Genomic DNA, 16,075 nt, shown 5'->3' with positions numbered 1-16,075 from the left:
TTGTGAGAGTGGGAACGATTACCAACCAGACCCAAGTGATTCGGATGGAAAGACAATACATAAGCAACACGGATGGACTTGAACACCACCCACACAACCCTGAAACTGGGCAAGCAATCATCAAAAGGATCACAAGGTAAAAGGGGATACTTCGGGATTTGGGCAATGAAGCCCTTTATGTACTTCCTCAGAGTCAGGTGAACTCATGGATATCATTTTTATGTCTCTGCATCCAGTATGAAAGAAGTTAGAGGTAGTTTTGCGGGCCAATGCTAACTAGCACAATAACTGGAGGTCTATAGTCTATGGTAACAGCTAGCTATTGGGGCGGCAGGTAGCCTAGTGGTTAGAGTGTTGGGCCAGTAATCGAAAGGCTGCTAGATCTAATCCCCGAGCTGACAAGTTAAAAATCTGACGTTCTGCCTCTGAACAAGGCAGTTAACCCACTGTTCCCTGGTAGACCGTCATCGTAAATAAAAATGTGTTCTTAACTGACTTGCCAAGTTTTAAAAAAATAAAAAGCTGTTACCATAGACTCCCAGTCATTCAGCTAACGCCAGTTAGCAACTTCCTTGGAAACTGCACATAAATGGTATCCACAAGTTCAGGCCACCTCTGAACCAACACAGTGCTTTCAGAAACAAAATAGTTTGCCAAATATCTAGGGATTAGCCTCTATTCTGATCCAATGCACCACATCAAATACTATCTATCAGTGTGATAAAACAACTTAATACGATGACAAAAGACAACATATATTGTGAGTCAAAGGTTGATTGATGAAGCAGAACATTCATACCAAATGATGCACTGAAAGGTGTTTTATAGCAGACAGAACAAAATAAATATAATAGACACTCATGCATCAAAACACACTATCAATCACTCCCGAATCTGAAGATAACCCAAGTGGAGGACCAAAACTTACCTACATCTGCATCTCTGTGATTTTTGATGATTTCCCCGATTTCAAAATGGCCTGACATTACTGCTACCTTCAAAACACAAACACATGTAGACACACAATTAAATGCAACTATGCAACACTCCCCCTAATACATGCACCAGGTACAGGAATAATTCTACAAAAACACAGATTTTAATAAATGCTTTGCAAATAATACATTTAAAAGAAGTAACTGATTTTTGACTCAATGGTTTATTTACCTATTTATTTTATTTTTTAATTTCACCTTTATTTAACCAGGTAGAGATAAAGCAAAGCAGTGCGACACAAACAACAACACAGAGTTACACATGGAATAAACAAACATACAGTCAATAACACAATAGAAAAAGTCTATATACAGTGTGTGCAAATGGCGTAAGGAAGTAAGGCAATAAATAGGCCATAGTAGCGAAGTAATTACAATTTAGCAAATTAACACTGGAGTGATAGATGTGCAGATGATGATGGGCAAGTAGAAATACTTGTGGTTAAAAGAGCAAAAACGTTTTTTTTTTAAACAATATGGGGATGAGGTAGATAGTTGGATGGGCTATTTACAGATGGGCTGCGTACAGCTGCAGCGATCGGTAAGCTGCTCACATAGCTGATGCTTAAAGTTAGTGAGGGAGATATGTCTCCAACTTCAGCAATTTTTGCAATTCGTTCCAGTTATTGGCAGCAGAGAACTGGAAGGAAAGGCGGCCAAAGCAGGTGTTGGCTTTGGGGATGACCAGTGAGATATACCTGCTGGAGTTCATGCTACGGGTGGGTGTTGTAATGGTGACCAGTGAGCTGAGATAAGGCGGAGCTTTACCTAGCAAAGACTTATAGATGACCTGGAGCCAGTGGGTCTGGCAACGAATATGTAGCGAGGGCCAGCCGACGAGAGCATACAGGTCACAGTGGTGAGTGGTATTTGGGGCTTTGGTGACAAAACAGATGGCACTGTGATAGACTGCATTCAGTTTGCTGAGTAGAGTGTTGGAGGCTATTTTGTAAATGACACGCCGAAGTCGAGGATCGGTAGGATAGTCAGTTTTACGAGGGTATGTTTGGCAGCGTGAGTGAAGTAGGCTTTGTTGCGAAATAGGAAGCCGATTCTAGATGTAATTTTGGATTGGAGATGTTTAATATGAGTCTGGAAGGAGAGTTTACAGTCTAGCCAGACACCTAGGTATTTGTAGTTGTCCACATATTCTAAGTCAGAACCGTCCAGAGTAGTGATGCTAGTCGGGCGGGAGGGTGCGGGCAGCGATCGGTTGAAAAGCATGCATTTAGTTTTACTAGCGTTTAAGAGCAGTTGGAGGCCACGGAAGGAGTGTTGTATGGCATTGAAGCTCGTTTGGAGGTTTGTTAAAACAGTGTCCAAAGAAGGGCCAGACGTATACAGAATGGTGTCGTCTGCGTAGAGGTGGATCAAGGAATCACCCGCAGCAAGAGCGACATCGTTGATATATACAGAGAAAAGAGTCCGCCCAAGAATTGAACCCTGTGGTACCCCCATAGAGACTGCCAGAGGTCCGGACAACAGGCCCTCCGATTTGACACACTGAACTCTATCTGAGAAGTAGTTGGTGAACCAGGCGAGGCAGTCATTTGAGAAACTAAGGCTGTTGAGTCTGCCGATAAGAATACAGTGATTGACAGAGTCGAAAGCCTTGGCAAGGTCGATGAAGACGGTTGCACAGTACTGTCTTTTAGCGATGGCAGTTATGATATCGTTTAGTACCTTGAGCGTGGCTGAGGTGCACCCGTGACCAGCTCGGAAACCGGATTGCACAGCGGAGAAGATACGGTGGGATTCTAAATGGTCAGTGATCTGTTTGTTAACTTGGCTTTCAAAGACTTTAGAAAGGCAGGGCAGGATGGATATAGGTCTGTAACAGTTTGGGTCTAGAGTGTCACCCCCTTAGAAGAGGGGGATGACAGCGGCAGCTTTCCAATCTTTAGGAATCTCAGACGATACGAAAGAGAGGTTGAACAGACTGGTAATAGGGGTTGCAACAATGGCGGCGGATAATTTTAGAAAGAGAGGGTCCAGATTGTCTAGCCCAGCTGATTTGTATGGGTCCAGGTTTTGCAGCTCTTTCAGAACATCTGCTATCTGGATTTGGGTGAAGGAGAACTTGGGAAGGCTTGGGCAAGTAGCTGCGGGGGGTGCAGAGCGGTTGGCCGGGGTTGGGGTAGCCAGGAGGAAAGCATGGCCAGCCGTAGAGAAATGCTTATTGAAATTCTCAATTATCATGGATTTATCGGTGGTGACAGTGTTTCCTAGCCTCGGTGCAGTGGGCAGCTGGGAGGAGGTGCTCTTATTCTCTATGGACTTTACTGTGTCCCAAAACTTTTTGGAGTTAGAGCTACAGGATGCAAATTTCTGTTCTGTCCTGACTTCCCTGAAAAGTTGCATATCACGGGGACTATTCGATGCTAGTGCAGTCCGCCACAGGATGTTTTTGTGCTGGTCGAGGGCAGTCAGGTCTGGAGAGAACCAAGGGCTATATCTGTTCTTAGTTCTACATTTATTGAAAGGGGCATGCTTATTTAGATGGTGAGGAAATTACTTTTACAGAACGACCAGGCATCCTCTACTGACGGGATGAGGTCAATATCCTTCCAGGATACCCGGGCCAGGTCGATTAGAAAGGCTTTCTCGCAGAAGTGTTTTAGGGAGCGTTTGACAGTGATGAGGGGTGGTTGTTTGACCGCGGACCCATAGCGGATGCAGGCAATGAGGCAGTGATTGTTGAGATCCTGATCGAAAGAGCAGAGGTGTATTTGGAGGGCAAGTTGTTCAGGATAATATCTATGAGGGTGCCCATGTTTACAGATTTAGGGTTGTACCTGGTGGGTTCCTTGATAATTTGTGGGAGATTGAGGGCATCTAGCTTAGACTGTAGGACTGCCGGGGTGTTAAGCATATCCCAGTTTAGGTCACCTAACAGAACGAACTCTGAAGATAGATGGGGGGCAATCAATTCACATATGGTGTCCAGGGCACAGCTGGGAGCTGAGGGGGGTCTATAACAGGGGGCAACAGTGAGAGACTTAATTCTGGAGAGATTCATTTTTAAAATTAGAACTCGAAATGTTTGGGCATAGACCTGGAAGGTATGACAGAACTTTGCAGGCTATCTCTGCAGTAGATTGCAACTCCTCTCCCTTTGGCAGTTCTATCCTGACGGAAAATGTTGTAGTTGGGGATGGAAATCTCAGAATTTTTGGTGGCCTTCCTAAACCAGGATTCAGACACGGAAAGGACATCAGGGTTGGCAGAGTGTGCTAAAGCAGTGAGTAAAACGAACTTAGGGAGGAGGCTTCTGATGTTAACATGCATGAAACCAAGGCTTTTAGGCTTACAGAAGTCAACAAATGAGAGCGCCTGGGGACACACAGGGCCTGGGTTAACCTCTACATCACCCAAGGAACAGAGGAGGAGTAGGATGAGGGTACGGCTAAAGGCTATCAAAACTGGTCTTCTAGTAACGTCTAGTACCTATAACAACACTGATTACATTTGGCGTAGTCAGCAGTATATATATATACATATATATACATATATACATATATATATATATATTTAAAAAAAAACTGAAAACATGAAGTTGTTATTGATACCTGAAAGGGGGTTTGTCCATGCTTGTTCTTCATTTCCTTATTGGCACCTCTGTAGAGCAGAACACGGACACAGCTTTCCTGATAGGCCAGAAAGAAAGTCGCTGTTTTAAGGCCCAGTGCAGTCAAAAATGTAATTTCCTGTGTTTTATTTCTATTTCCACACTTTGAGGTTGGAATAATTCTGTGAAATTGTGAAAATTATGATAATGCCCTTTTAGTTTAAGAGATGTTTTTAAAGGTCACCTTAAATTTCAGCCTGTTTTTGGTGGGAGGGAGTTTTGGCAAATTAGTTAATAGACCAATAAGAAAGAGATTTACAAGCCTCTCTGACAATAACAGCAAATGTAATGTTTTCCCCACCCCACTCAAACCACTCACAGGCAGTCCTAGCAACATACTTGCTTGAGAAATTGCTCTTTGCTAAGAAACTATTTGTTTATTTTTTTTAACCATTTTAATTGTAAAGGTACTTCATTGCTAACCAGACATGATTTGGTATTTAGATAAAAATGGCTGCATTGGACCTTATTAACTTGATTCAGGACTAAAATATCATACAGTAGTTTTGGAACTCACATACCAGTTTCTTTAAGTTCAACTTTGAATGGACACACACACTCTTTATTGCGTATTTTAAACGGTACTTACCTTATTATACAGGGCACAAATGTGAAGTGCGGTGTTCCCTGAGGCATTCTGAGAAGTGGTATCTGCCCCATAGAACAGAAGGTGCTCCAGGTGCTGGGCAAAACCATTCTGGCAGGCCTTGGGGGAGGGTGTGTAAAGAAAGTATCTAAATATGACAATTATTAGCAATAGAAAATCTCAGGGGTTGTAGAAGGATCATCACGTCGCAATCAATTTCAAATAAATGAAATATACTGTATGTAGCAACATTTGTGACAACGTGAAAGATAAACAGAATAGAAAGACATAGAGTTGATGAATACCTGAACCATTGCAAAATAAAAATGATATAAACACGCTTTTGACTTCCCCTTCTGCTTAAAGGTTTCCTCTTTCTTTTTTGAACTTGAAATAACACAAGAAACCAAATTAAAGAAGTACCACAGGACACTCACACTGGTGAACAGCACAGCACAGAAAAAGAGAGGAAATGATGCAGAGATAGAAGATGTCAGCACGAGATGGTATCTAATGTCTATTCGCATTGGACTCAACAGTTATATGAGATGAATGTATGGATTTGGCACTTGGGAAGGATCACTGTTTCAGGAAGGAATGACCAATCCTCCCTTTCTTTCTTTTTTTCTTTTTTTTTCTGGACCACTTTGAGACCATGGAAGGTCATGACCCTAAGTGTTACTCTTCCCCCAACTTCATGACTTAAAATCGAAGTATTAATGGATTACATGATGAGTACCTTGTGTATTTCTTGCATTCCAAATTCCTCTTCATCCCTGAGCTGTGGAGAGAAAGGAAGAGCGGAGGAAAGGGAATGAATGGAAAGAGATGAGTGAGAGTGTTTCTCAATGGAGGAGAAAGGAGAGTAGAGAAAGAGGGATGAAATGTTTAGGACATGGGACAGGACAGGAGACTGAAAGTAAAGTAAAAACCTAATGTACTATACCAACGTATGATAATTCACAGAAGACAAAAATATGAATAGACATAAAAACAACAGTATACATGTCACCTTCCACAAATGATCCAGTTATTGCGTGTGACTAACACATTTCAGTTCATTACTATAGCTACCGCCTTGGTCCAGTCAGTGTACTTTTGTAGATATCAGATCTCTATGGCAAGACACATCCCTCAGCCAATTTTAGTCAAAATAGGGCCAGTGCTGTCTGAGACATTGTTTGTGACGATCATACGGATGGAGATGATTCTTTTTTTTTATTTTTTAGGGAAATTGATCCGCTTTAGACAGCCAGACGGATACCTGGTGAGACTCCTCCCAGCCGTTTTCATCTCTCACTCCCAGTCTAGCCCTGTAGTAGAGTAGGGTCTCGCAGCAGGAGGTGTCGCCACCTATCAGCACTGAGTGGTACAGCGGGGTCAGGCAACATCTGTCTTTGTAATCAGGAGACGCTCCCAGGGACAGTAGAGCCTGGCAAGGATGGAGAAAATACATGCGTATTAAACTCATGATGTGTGTGTGTGTGTGTGTGTGTGTGTGTGTGTGTGTGTGTGTGTGTGTGTGTGTGTGTGTGTGTGTGTGTGTGTGTGTGTGTGTGTGTGTGTGTGTGTGTGTGTGTGTGTGTGTGTGTGTGTGTGTGGAGTCCTAGTTACCAGCAGCGCAACATGATTGTGTGCCCTGACAGTCTTGTGTACAGCTGTCAGTCCATCTCTGGTTCTGAAGTCGACATGGGCCCCACCTTGAACGAGCGCCCTGATCCCCTCCACTGTCATACCAGATTGCACCGCCACAGACAGAGGAGACTCTGAAGAGGAGGGAGCGAGAGAAAGGAGGGAGGGGGAAATGGAGGATCAAGAAGAGAGGGAGGGAGCAGGGAAAGAGTTTGAGATTATGGGGGTTGTTAATATCGGTAATGATCATTTGACATTTGACTGAAAACAGTGTCAGAGTCATGCAGTGGTAACCCTATCAAGCTAGTTTTCAACTCACCTCCATTGTCAGGGTCATGGTAGTTTGGGTCGAGACCTTTGTCCAGGACCTTTGATATCTTATCTAATGATCCACTCACAATGTAGTCCATGAACTTTTTCAGACTCGCCTGCAATGGAAGATGTTCACTGGACATTAAAAACATTGGTCTGCCATAAACTTTAATTTCCAAAGCTGTACAAATATGTTTCACCTACAAAAAGGGACATAGGAAGTACCTTGGTGTGCAGTTTAGTAAGTAGTTTTTCATCCAGGTTTGTTTGTTTGTATACCCTGGTCTTGTACCTAAACTGTGGAACAGAAAATATTTGCAGTAGAATCAAATCTTTAAAATCCTCTGAAGGATGAAACACGTTATTTTCATACTCCTGGCTTCGACCTTGCCTAATCTAAACACCGTAGTCCTTCTGGAACCAACTCTAGCCCTGACCTCTTACATATTTGGAACCCCACCCAGGTCATAAACACCCGCAACAGACACACCACCAGAGGGCATCATAATATCAGTGCATGGGTATCACTGTACTGTGTATTGGTTTCACAATAAGTGGAGCTCCGCAGTGAAAGGTCGAAGCACTACAAACGCACAAAAAAAACACATTTATATAAATACATCGATCCAAATGTGTTTTGACCTACGAGTTTGTTGTGGTTAAGGTTGAGGTCAAATCCATGCATATCAAGTCAGTTCAAGAAAATGCAATGAAAATCTGACTTGGGGGCAGCCCATTAGTCTTAGTGAGTTTTTAAATGCACTCCCTGAAAAGGATACAAATACATTACCGTTCAAAAGTTTGGGGTCACTTATTTTTTTGTCCATTAAAATAACATCAAATTGATCAGAAATACAGTGTAGACATTGTTAATGTTGTAAATGACTATTGTAGCTGGAAACGGCAGATTTTTAATGGAATATCTATAGTTGAAGTCAGAAGCCAAGTACATTTAAACTCAGTTTTTCATAATTCCTGACATTTAATCCTAGTAAAAGTTAGGATTACCACTTTATTTTAAGCATGTGAAATGTCAGAATAATAGGAGAGAATGATTTATTTCAGCTTTTATTTCTTTCATCACATTCCCAGTGGGTCAGAAGTTGACATACACTCAATTAGTATTGGGTAGCATTGCCTTTAAATTGTTTAACTTGGGTCAAACGTTTTGGGTAGCCTTCCACAAGCTTCCCACAATAAGTTGAGTGAATTTTGGCCCATTCTTCCTGACAGAGCTCATGTAACTGAGGCAGGTTTGTATCTGTCTGTAAACAATTGTTGGAAAAATTACTTGTGTCATGCACAAAGTAGATGTCCTAACCGACTTGCCAAAACTATAGTTTGTTAACAAGAAATTTGTTCTCTCTCTCTCCTTCTCTCTCCTCTCTCTTTCTCTTGAAAAATGAGTTTTAATGATTCCAACCTAAGTGTATGTAAACTTCCGACTTCAACTGTACATAGGCGTACAGAGGCCCATTATCAGCAACCATCCCTCCTGTGTTCCAATGGCACGTTGTGTTAGCTAATCCAAGTTTATTATTTTGAAAGGGTAATTGATCAGTAGAAAACCCTTTTGCAATTATGTTAGCCAGCTCCTAGCACATATAGCACCCGCAAAACACCAGTCTCAACGTCAACAGTGAAGAGGCGACGCCGGGATGCTGACCTTCAAGGCAGAGTTCTTCTGTCCAGTGTCTGTGTTCTTTTGTCCATCTTACCCATCTTGCAATACTTATAGAATCGTGAGAATCGCAATACATGTCATATCGGCACCAAAGTATCGTGATAATATCGTAACGTGAGGTCCCTGGGAATTCTCATCCCAAGTATGTTGTTTGTGACCTTGATCCCCCTCTTTTGACCTATTCATGACTCTTTTTGTCTCCCTTTCTAACATCCTGTGCTTCTCTCCCTCTCTCTCTCCTTCTCTTTCTCTCTCCTCTCTCCTTCTCTTTCTCTCTCCTCTCTCCTCTCTCTTTCTCTCTTTCTCTCTCCTCTCTCCTTCTCTTTCTCTCTCCTCTTTCTCTCTCCTCTCTCCTTCTCTCTCCTCTCTCTTTCTCTTGAAAAATGAGTTTTAATGACTCCAACCTAAGTGTATGTAAACTTCCGACTTCAACTGTACATAGGCGTACAGAGGCCCATTATCAGCAACCATCCCTCCTGTGTTCCAATGGCACGTTGTGTTAGCTAATCCAAGTTTATTATTTTGAAAGGGTAATTGATCAGTAGAAAACCCTTTTGCAATTATGTTAGCCAGCTCCTAGCACAGTTAGCACATATAGCACCCGCAAAACACCAGTCTCAACGTCAACAGTGAAGAGGCGACGCCGGGATGCTGGCCTTCAAGGCAGAGTTCTTCTGTCCAGTGTCTATGTTCTTTTGCCCATCTTAATCTTTTATTTTTATTGGCCAGTCTGAGATATGTCTTTTTCTTTGCAACTCTACCTAGAAGGCCAGCATCATGGCGTCGCCTCTTCACTGTTGACGTTGAGACTGGTGTTTTGTGGGTACTATTTAGTGAAGCTGCCAGTTGAGGACTTGTGAGGCGTCTGTTTCTCAAGCTAGACACTCTAATGTACTTGTCCTCTTGCTCAGTTGTGCACCGGGGCCTCCCACTCCTCCCACTCCTCTTTCTATTCTGGTTAGAGCCTGTTTGAGCTGTTCTGTGAAAGGAGTAGTACACAGCATCGTACCAGATCTTCAGTTTCTTGGCAATTTCTCACATGGAATAACCTTCATTTCTCAGAACAAGAATAGACTGATGAGTTTCAGAAGAAAGTTCTTTGTTTCTGGCCATTTTGAGCCTGTAATCGAACCCACACATGCTGATGCTCCAGATACTCAATTAGTCTAAAGATGGCCAGTTTTATTGCTTCTTTAATTCAGAACAACAGTTTTCAACTGTGCAACACAATTGCAAAAGGGTTTTCTAATGATAAATTAGCCTTTTAAAATTATACACTTGGATTAGCTAACACAACGTGCCATTGGAACACAGGAGTGATGGTTGCTGATAATGGGCCTCTGTACGCCTATGTAGATATTCCATTAAACAAATCAGCTGTTTCCAGCTACTATAGTCATTTACAACATTAACAATGTCTACACTGTATTTCAGATCAATTTGATGTTATTTTAATGGACAAAAAAAGTTGTTTTTCTTTCAAAAACAAGTACATTTCTAAGTGACCACAAATTTTTGAATGGTAGTGTATTATTATTGCATCACTCTCTAACATCCAGGGTCTTCCATCAAAATACCTCCAGGTAAGGCACCCCTTTCTCAAAGGACTGTGGGTAGTCTCGGAGGCAGCGCTCCTCCTCCAGGAACATGGCGTCTCGTCCCTCTCCGGCGGGCTGGAAGAGGCCATAGTTGTAGATGTCCCACAGTGGCTCGCTCAGCGAACAGACGACCTGCTGCTTGGCACTCCACACCGTGAAGTCAGGGTCAAACTGCAGACACCTCTGACAGAGGGAGGAGATGAGAGACGAGAAAGCACAGTGGACAGTTAATAGGTATGAAAATCATGAGTGTATTATTTTCAAGGTGGTGTGTGTGTGTGCATGTGTGTGCGTGCATGCGTGTGTGAGTGTTGGATGGAAGCAAGGATTGGGGCAAAGGTGAGTTCTACATTTTAAATGCCATTTGATTTGGCTGGAATGTGTATAATTAGCTTGACATACATTTTGTGATCCAAATCTAAAGCATCATGGCAGTTAATTATTTATAACATGGTGACATTTTAGCAACAAGGTTGTATTAACGGCTTGTGATTGACAAGAGTTTGTTTTAAAAGTAGACATAGAAAGTACTTTATGGAAACTGATTTGACCTTTCTATCAATGGCCTTTTACTGGTCTCATTGAAAACTGACAATTATCATGTTTACTCTACTTGAAATGAACAAATAATCTAACTGATCTAGCATACTAACCATTGAGCATCAAATGTGCTCATTCGCTGCAAAGCTACTGATTCGCTATCACCATTCTGACTCATTTGTATACAAATGAAATGTGTGTAAATTATTAATCAGTCGCCATGTCTATTAACTATCTAACAAGACTCAAGACACACAATGAGACTCAATAGTTACTACCCAGAGTACAACACTCACTCTGTCAACTAAACCAATTATCTGCCTTAGCCATAACCTTAGACCTGCATTGCAATCAATGGAAGACAGAGATTTCCTTCATAGACTTCTTTGGAGGATAAAGCGCTCCCCCCCCCCCCCCCACGTATGTCTGTGTTTGATACACTAGAGGCTTTCTGGTCACAATGGACAATGTCTTTGACGTTTTTATATGCATCTGGTAACTTTGCATTAATTTGATTTTACGCTGATGTTAATGGAGTATATTTCCATATTATTGTTTTTTTTTTGGGGGGGGGGGGACAACATTTTCTATAGTTTTCTCCCCCTCTGTCTATCCGTTTGATACTGTAGCCAACAACACATGGCGAGATCATTAGTGGAGCAATGTACCCGTTGCCATAGCAATGCCGTCCCTTGGAGGAAATACCTGAGTGTGTGTGTGTCTGTGTGTCTGTGTGTGAGAGAGACGTGTGTATGCAAGACGTATGGTGTGTGTGTTTGTGTGTCTGTGTGTGAGAGAGACGTGTGTATGCAAGACGTATGGTGTGCGTGTTTGTGTGTGAGAGAGACGTGTGTATGCAAGACGTATGGTGTGTGTGTTTGTGTGTGAGAGAGACGTGTGTATGCAAGACGTATGGTGTGTGTGTCTGTGTGTCTGTGTGTGAGAGAGACGTGTGTATGCAAGACGTATGGTGTGTGTGTTTGTGTGTCTGTGTGTGAGAGAGACGTGTGTATGCAAGACGTATGGTGTGTGTGTTTGTGTGTGATTCCTGGGAGAGAGCGGAACTTCAGAAAGTATTCACACCCCTTGACTTTTTCCACATTTTGTTGTGTTACAGCCTGGATTTAAAATGGATCAAATTGAGATTTTTTTGTCACTGGTTTACACACAATACCACATAATGTCAAAGTGGAATTACTGTTATTCACAATGTGCATTGAATAACACATTCATTAATGGCAAAAAAAGACAGTCAAACAATTCATCACCAGGAATAAGGTTTTGAAGTGTCTGTCCTATATCTAGTCTAGTAGATATAGACTACCAGTCAAAAGTTTGGACACACCCTACTCAAGGGTTTCTCTTTATTTTTACTATTTTCTACATTGTACAATAATAGTGAAGACATCAAAACTATGAAATAACACATATGGAATCATGTAGTAACCAAAAAAGTGTTAAACAAATCAACATATATTTTATATTTCAGATTCTAAAATAGCCACCCTTTGCCTTGATGACAGCTTTGCACACTCTTGGCATGCTCTCAACCAGCTTCATGAGGAATGCTTTTCCAACAGCCCTGAAGAAGTTCCCACATATGCTGAGCACTTATTGGCTGCTTTTCCTTCACTCTGCGTTCCAACTCATCCCAAACCATCTCAATTGGGTTGAGGTCGGGTGATTCTGTAGGCAGCATCATGCTGTGGGGATGTTTTTCAGCAGCTGGGAGACTAGGGACTCAGGATTCACCTTCCAACAGGACAATGACCCTAAGCACACAGCCAAAACAACGCAGGAATGGCTTCGGGACAAGTCTCTGAATGTCCTTGAGTGGTCCAGCCAGAGCCCGGACTTGAACCCGATCATACATCTCTGGAGAGACCTGGAAATAGCTGTGCAGCGACGCTCACCATCCAATCTGACAGAGCTTGAGAGGATCTGCAGAGAAGAATGGGAGAAACTCCCCAAATACAGGTCTGCCAAGCTTGTAGCGTCATACCCAAGAAGAATCGAGACTGTAATCGCTGCCAAAGGTGCTTCAACATAGTACTGAGTAAAAGGTCTGAATACTTATGTAAATGTGATATTTAAGTTTCAGATTTGTTCAAAATTTGCAAACATTTCTAAAAAAATGTTTTTGTGGTATTGTGTGTAGATTAATGAGGGAAAAAAACAATTGAATCAATTTTAGAATAAGGCTGTAACGTAACAAAATGTGGAAAAAGTGAAGGGGTCTGAATACTTTCCGAATGCACTTCATATATGAGTGTGACACTTCCACCCTATCATTCTGTTGTTTCTGACAGGGCTCTTCTGGGATGCTCTCAGCAGCTATCCTCATTGCATGAAATATAGCATTGTTCAGACATTAACTGCTGAGAGGTGTATCAATGTACAGAGATGTATGTTGTAGTGTTGGAGGGGGGAAAAATTGATACAGTTACATATTGGGATATTATTTTTGATGATATATCGAAATATTATTGTTGACAATATCGCAATAATATTTTTGCGCTAGTCGTCTGTACCTGCACCAAAACTCCAGTATTTTTTGTTCATAGCTTGTTCTCCATCTTCTTTTTAAGTAGTGAGCCAATTTGTTTTTCAGCACCTTTATTTCCATGACTGATCAAAACAAATGTTCTCATGGGCTCACTCTTGTCCCTCTGCAGCAGACATATGGTGAGCAATATGTTTGGAACATCGACTCGCAATAAAATCGCAGTATCGAATTGCAATACTTACAGAATCGTGAGAATCGCAATACATGTCATATCGGCACCAAAGTATCGTGATAATATCGTAACGTGAGGTCCCTGGGAATTCTCATCCCAAGTATGTTGTTTGTGACCTTGATCCCCCTCTTTTTACCTATTCATGCCTCTTTTTGTCTCCCTTTCTAACATCCTGTGCTTCTCTCTCTCGCTCTCCTTCTCTTTCGCTCTCCTCTCTCCTTCTCTTTCTCTCTCCTCTCTCCTTCTCTTTCTCTCTCCTCTCTCTTTCTCTTTCTCTCTCCTCTCTCCTTCTCTTTCTCTCTCCTCTCTCCTCTTTCTCTTTCTCTTTCTCTCTCCTTCTCTCCTCTCTCCTTCTCTCCTTCTCTTTCTCTGTCCATCTCTCTATCTCTCTTGGAACAATTATATTTCCTGTGCAAGGTACTTTAAGTTGTTTGTTGGGGTGGGTAGTGGGTAGTCTAGGATGCCCCGTGAGTGACAGTGCTTTAAGACCAAGACACCAAATGCCCTCTTTTGTGTTCACGCCCTCCTCAAACTCATTAAAACTCTATTAGATAATTAGCAATTACTGTTATATTGAGGGCAGATCAGCTGACATGTAGAACAGTTGGGAATGTTCTGGGAATTGGAGTACGGAGAAGAATCATACCGGGGGAGGGGTTAACAAAGGGTACCCGTTCTCACCTGAAATGCAGCTACAGTATGGAGCAAGGGGGTTGGCCAACTCTCACCCACAATCACACCTATCTATGCGGTACTGAGAAAGCATCTATCGCTTCAAATCATTGCTAACTTTAATGAGAAGTGAGAACACGGTCAATTACTTTGGATTATTAAGTGAGCCGTGTTTAGCACTTGCATGTAGCCTAACCTGAGTCAAGTCTCTGTTCTGCATAGATTCATAACCCATGTGAGAGAGACGGTTGTTCTGAATGTAGTATGGTTCCCCTCAGCATTGATCTCTGGCCTGGGCTTGGCTGTTACACTGTATGTATCCAATGATAGTAATGTGAGAAGAATATAATAACAGCTTGACATAATTGTACTTAGCAGTACCATGAAACATGCACCTACTGTCTGTTTGATGTCAGGGATTCCAATGCGGAACACCATCATGGTCAGGTGAGTGTCCTCTATGGGCGCCACTGTGGTCATACTGCGCTCCATGTGAGCGCGTCTCTTCTGGGTCTGAGTGGACGGGACCGGGTGATACTGCTGCTGATTGGCTGGGATGAGATGGTGTTGCTGCTTTTGGGGGGCCTGATTGGATGTATAGGGGATGCCTCTATTTCTTGGATTGGCTGGCCTCAGTGTCCGGTCTCCTCTCTGTCTTCCAACCACAATGGCCGAGGGTTTACCTCCCTCCCATTTACCTTCGCGTGATTGTCTGCCTCCCTTTATCTCCATCTCCTCGAGCCCTTCTATCCCTCCATTCTCCTTCTCTCTACTCTCCCCCTTTCTGTTCTCTCGTTCCTGCTCCTCTTCCTCTTCCTCATCCTCCCCATATTTGTCATCCTCCCCGGGATAATAGTGTTTGCTATTTCCCAGCATCCTTCGCTGTGCAGGGTCACTGCAGAGAGAGCCAGGTGACATTGCTGTCGTGGCAACGTGACATGGCTGTCCCATGCGACATTGTCTTCACCCCCAAAAACATGCTGTGGAGGAGAGAGGGACGTAAAGGGTTAAACAAATGGCTAATTAACACATTAACTGACAACACTCAAATCAACACACTTCTCAAACCGCGAGAAAATAAATGAACGCATAAAATGTAAAGCATTTGGTATTAACAGTAGCGTAGGCATATGCAATAGAAGTAAGTAATAACTCATTGGTGACATTGGTTTCTCACATAGCCTAGGTGAATGAGTGCTGGTCCATATTTTACATTTTGCTGTCGGGAATACATGGGGGAATAGGGCTGATGAAAGACGGCCTATATATAAACTCTATGAATATTTGCAGGTTCATTGCAGGAGAGAGAGGACAGGCAGTTTAGTATTGAAAATGGTCAAGAGCTTTGTGCTTCGTTTTTTAATGGTATAGTCTTCTTGTTTTCTCTAGTGAAACTAACAGCAAGTTGCCCAGTTTAATAATGCTGTCCTTTCATGAGCATTTGGCTGGGAAAGCCCTCCATATGCTTTGTACTGGTTTCACTATGAGATGTAGTCTGGCTACAGGGCCTGCCATCATGCAGAGTTGGATCTTGTCCAAAAAGCGTCTTAACGATGGTGGATGAAGTTGGGATTCCCCACTGCCCTATTGGCAGTTTTGAGGTCGGAATTGAAAATGAAGGCGGTGAGCCCCACATACTGTAGATGTGAATCTGTAGACTCAAATGGACAGACGGAGCTCAATAAAACAT

At 42.5% G+C, this 16,075-nt stretch overlaps 1 protein-coding gene across 1 annotated transcript in view; it reads right to left on the bottom strand.

The window, feature by feature from the left end:
- Window positions 1-14,838, bottom strand: part of LOC120045391 (SH3 and multiple ankyrin repeat domains protein 1-like) — a 32,697-nt gene extending 17,859 nt beyond the window's left edge. Inside the window, exons 1-9 of the mRNA XM_038990265.1 lie at window positions 14,785-14,838; window positions 10,415-10,618; window positions 7,379-7,450; window positions 7,161-7,269; window positions 6,824-6,975; window positions 6,474-6,641; window positions 5,213-5,329; window positions 4,565-4,642; window positions 929-995 (exon numbers count right to left, since the gene is read on the bottom strand). Of these exons, the coding sequence (XP_038846193.1) occupies window positions 929-995; window positions 4,565-4,642; window positions 5,213-5,329; window positions 6,474-6,641; window positions 6,824-6,975; window positions 7,161-7,269; window positions 7,379-7,450; window positions 10,415-10,618; window positions 14,785-14,826 (1,009 nt within the window). The 5' untranslated portion in view covers window positions 14,827-14,838. The remainder of the gene's footprint in view (window positions 1-928; window positions 996-4,564; window positions 4,643-5,212; window positions 5,330-6,473; window positions 6,642-6,823; window positions 6,976-7,160; window positions 7,270-7,378; window positions 7,451-10,414; window positions 10,619-14,784) is intronic.
- Between the last annotated feature and the right edge of the window lie 1,237 nt (window positions 14,839-16,075).

This window comes from Salvelinus namaycush, chromosome 4 (assembly GCF_016432855.1).
Source record: "Salvelinus namaycush isolate Seneca chromosome 4, SaNama_1.0, whole genome shotgun sequence".
NCBI classification, from domain to species: domain Eukaryota; kingdom Metazoa; phylum Chordata; class Actinopteri; order Salmoniformes; family Salmonidae; genus Salvelinus; species Salvelinus namaycush.
The sequence above is the reverse complement of the archived record's forward strand: the minus strand, read 5'-3'. Positions and strand labels throughout refer to the sequence as shown.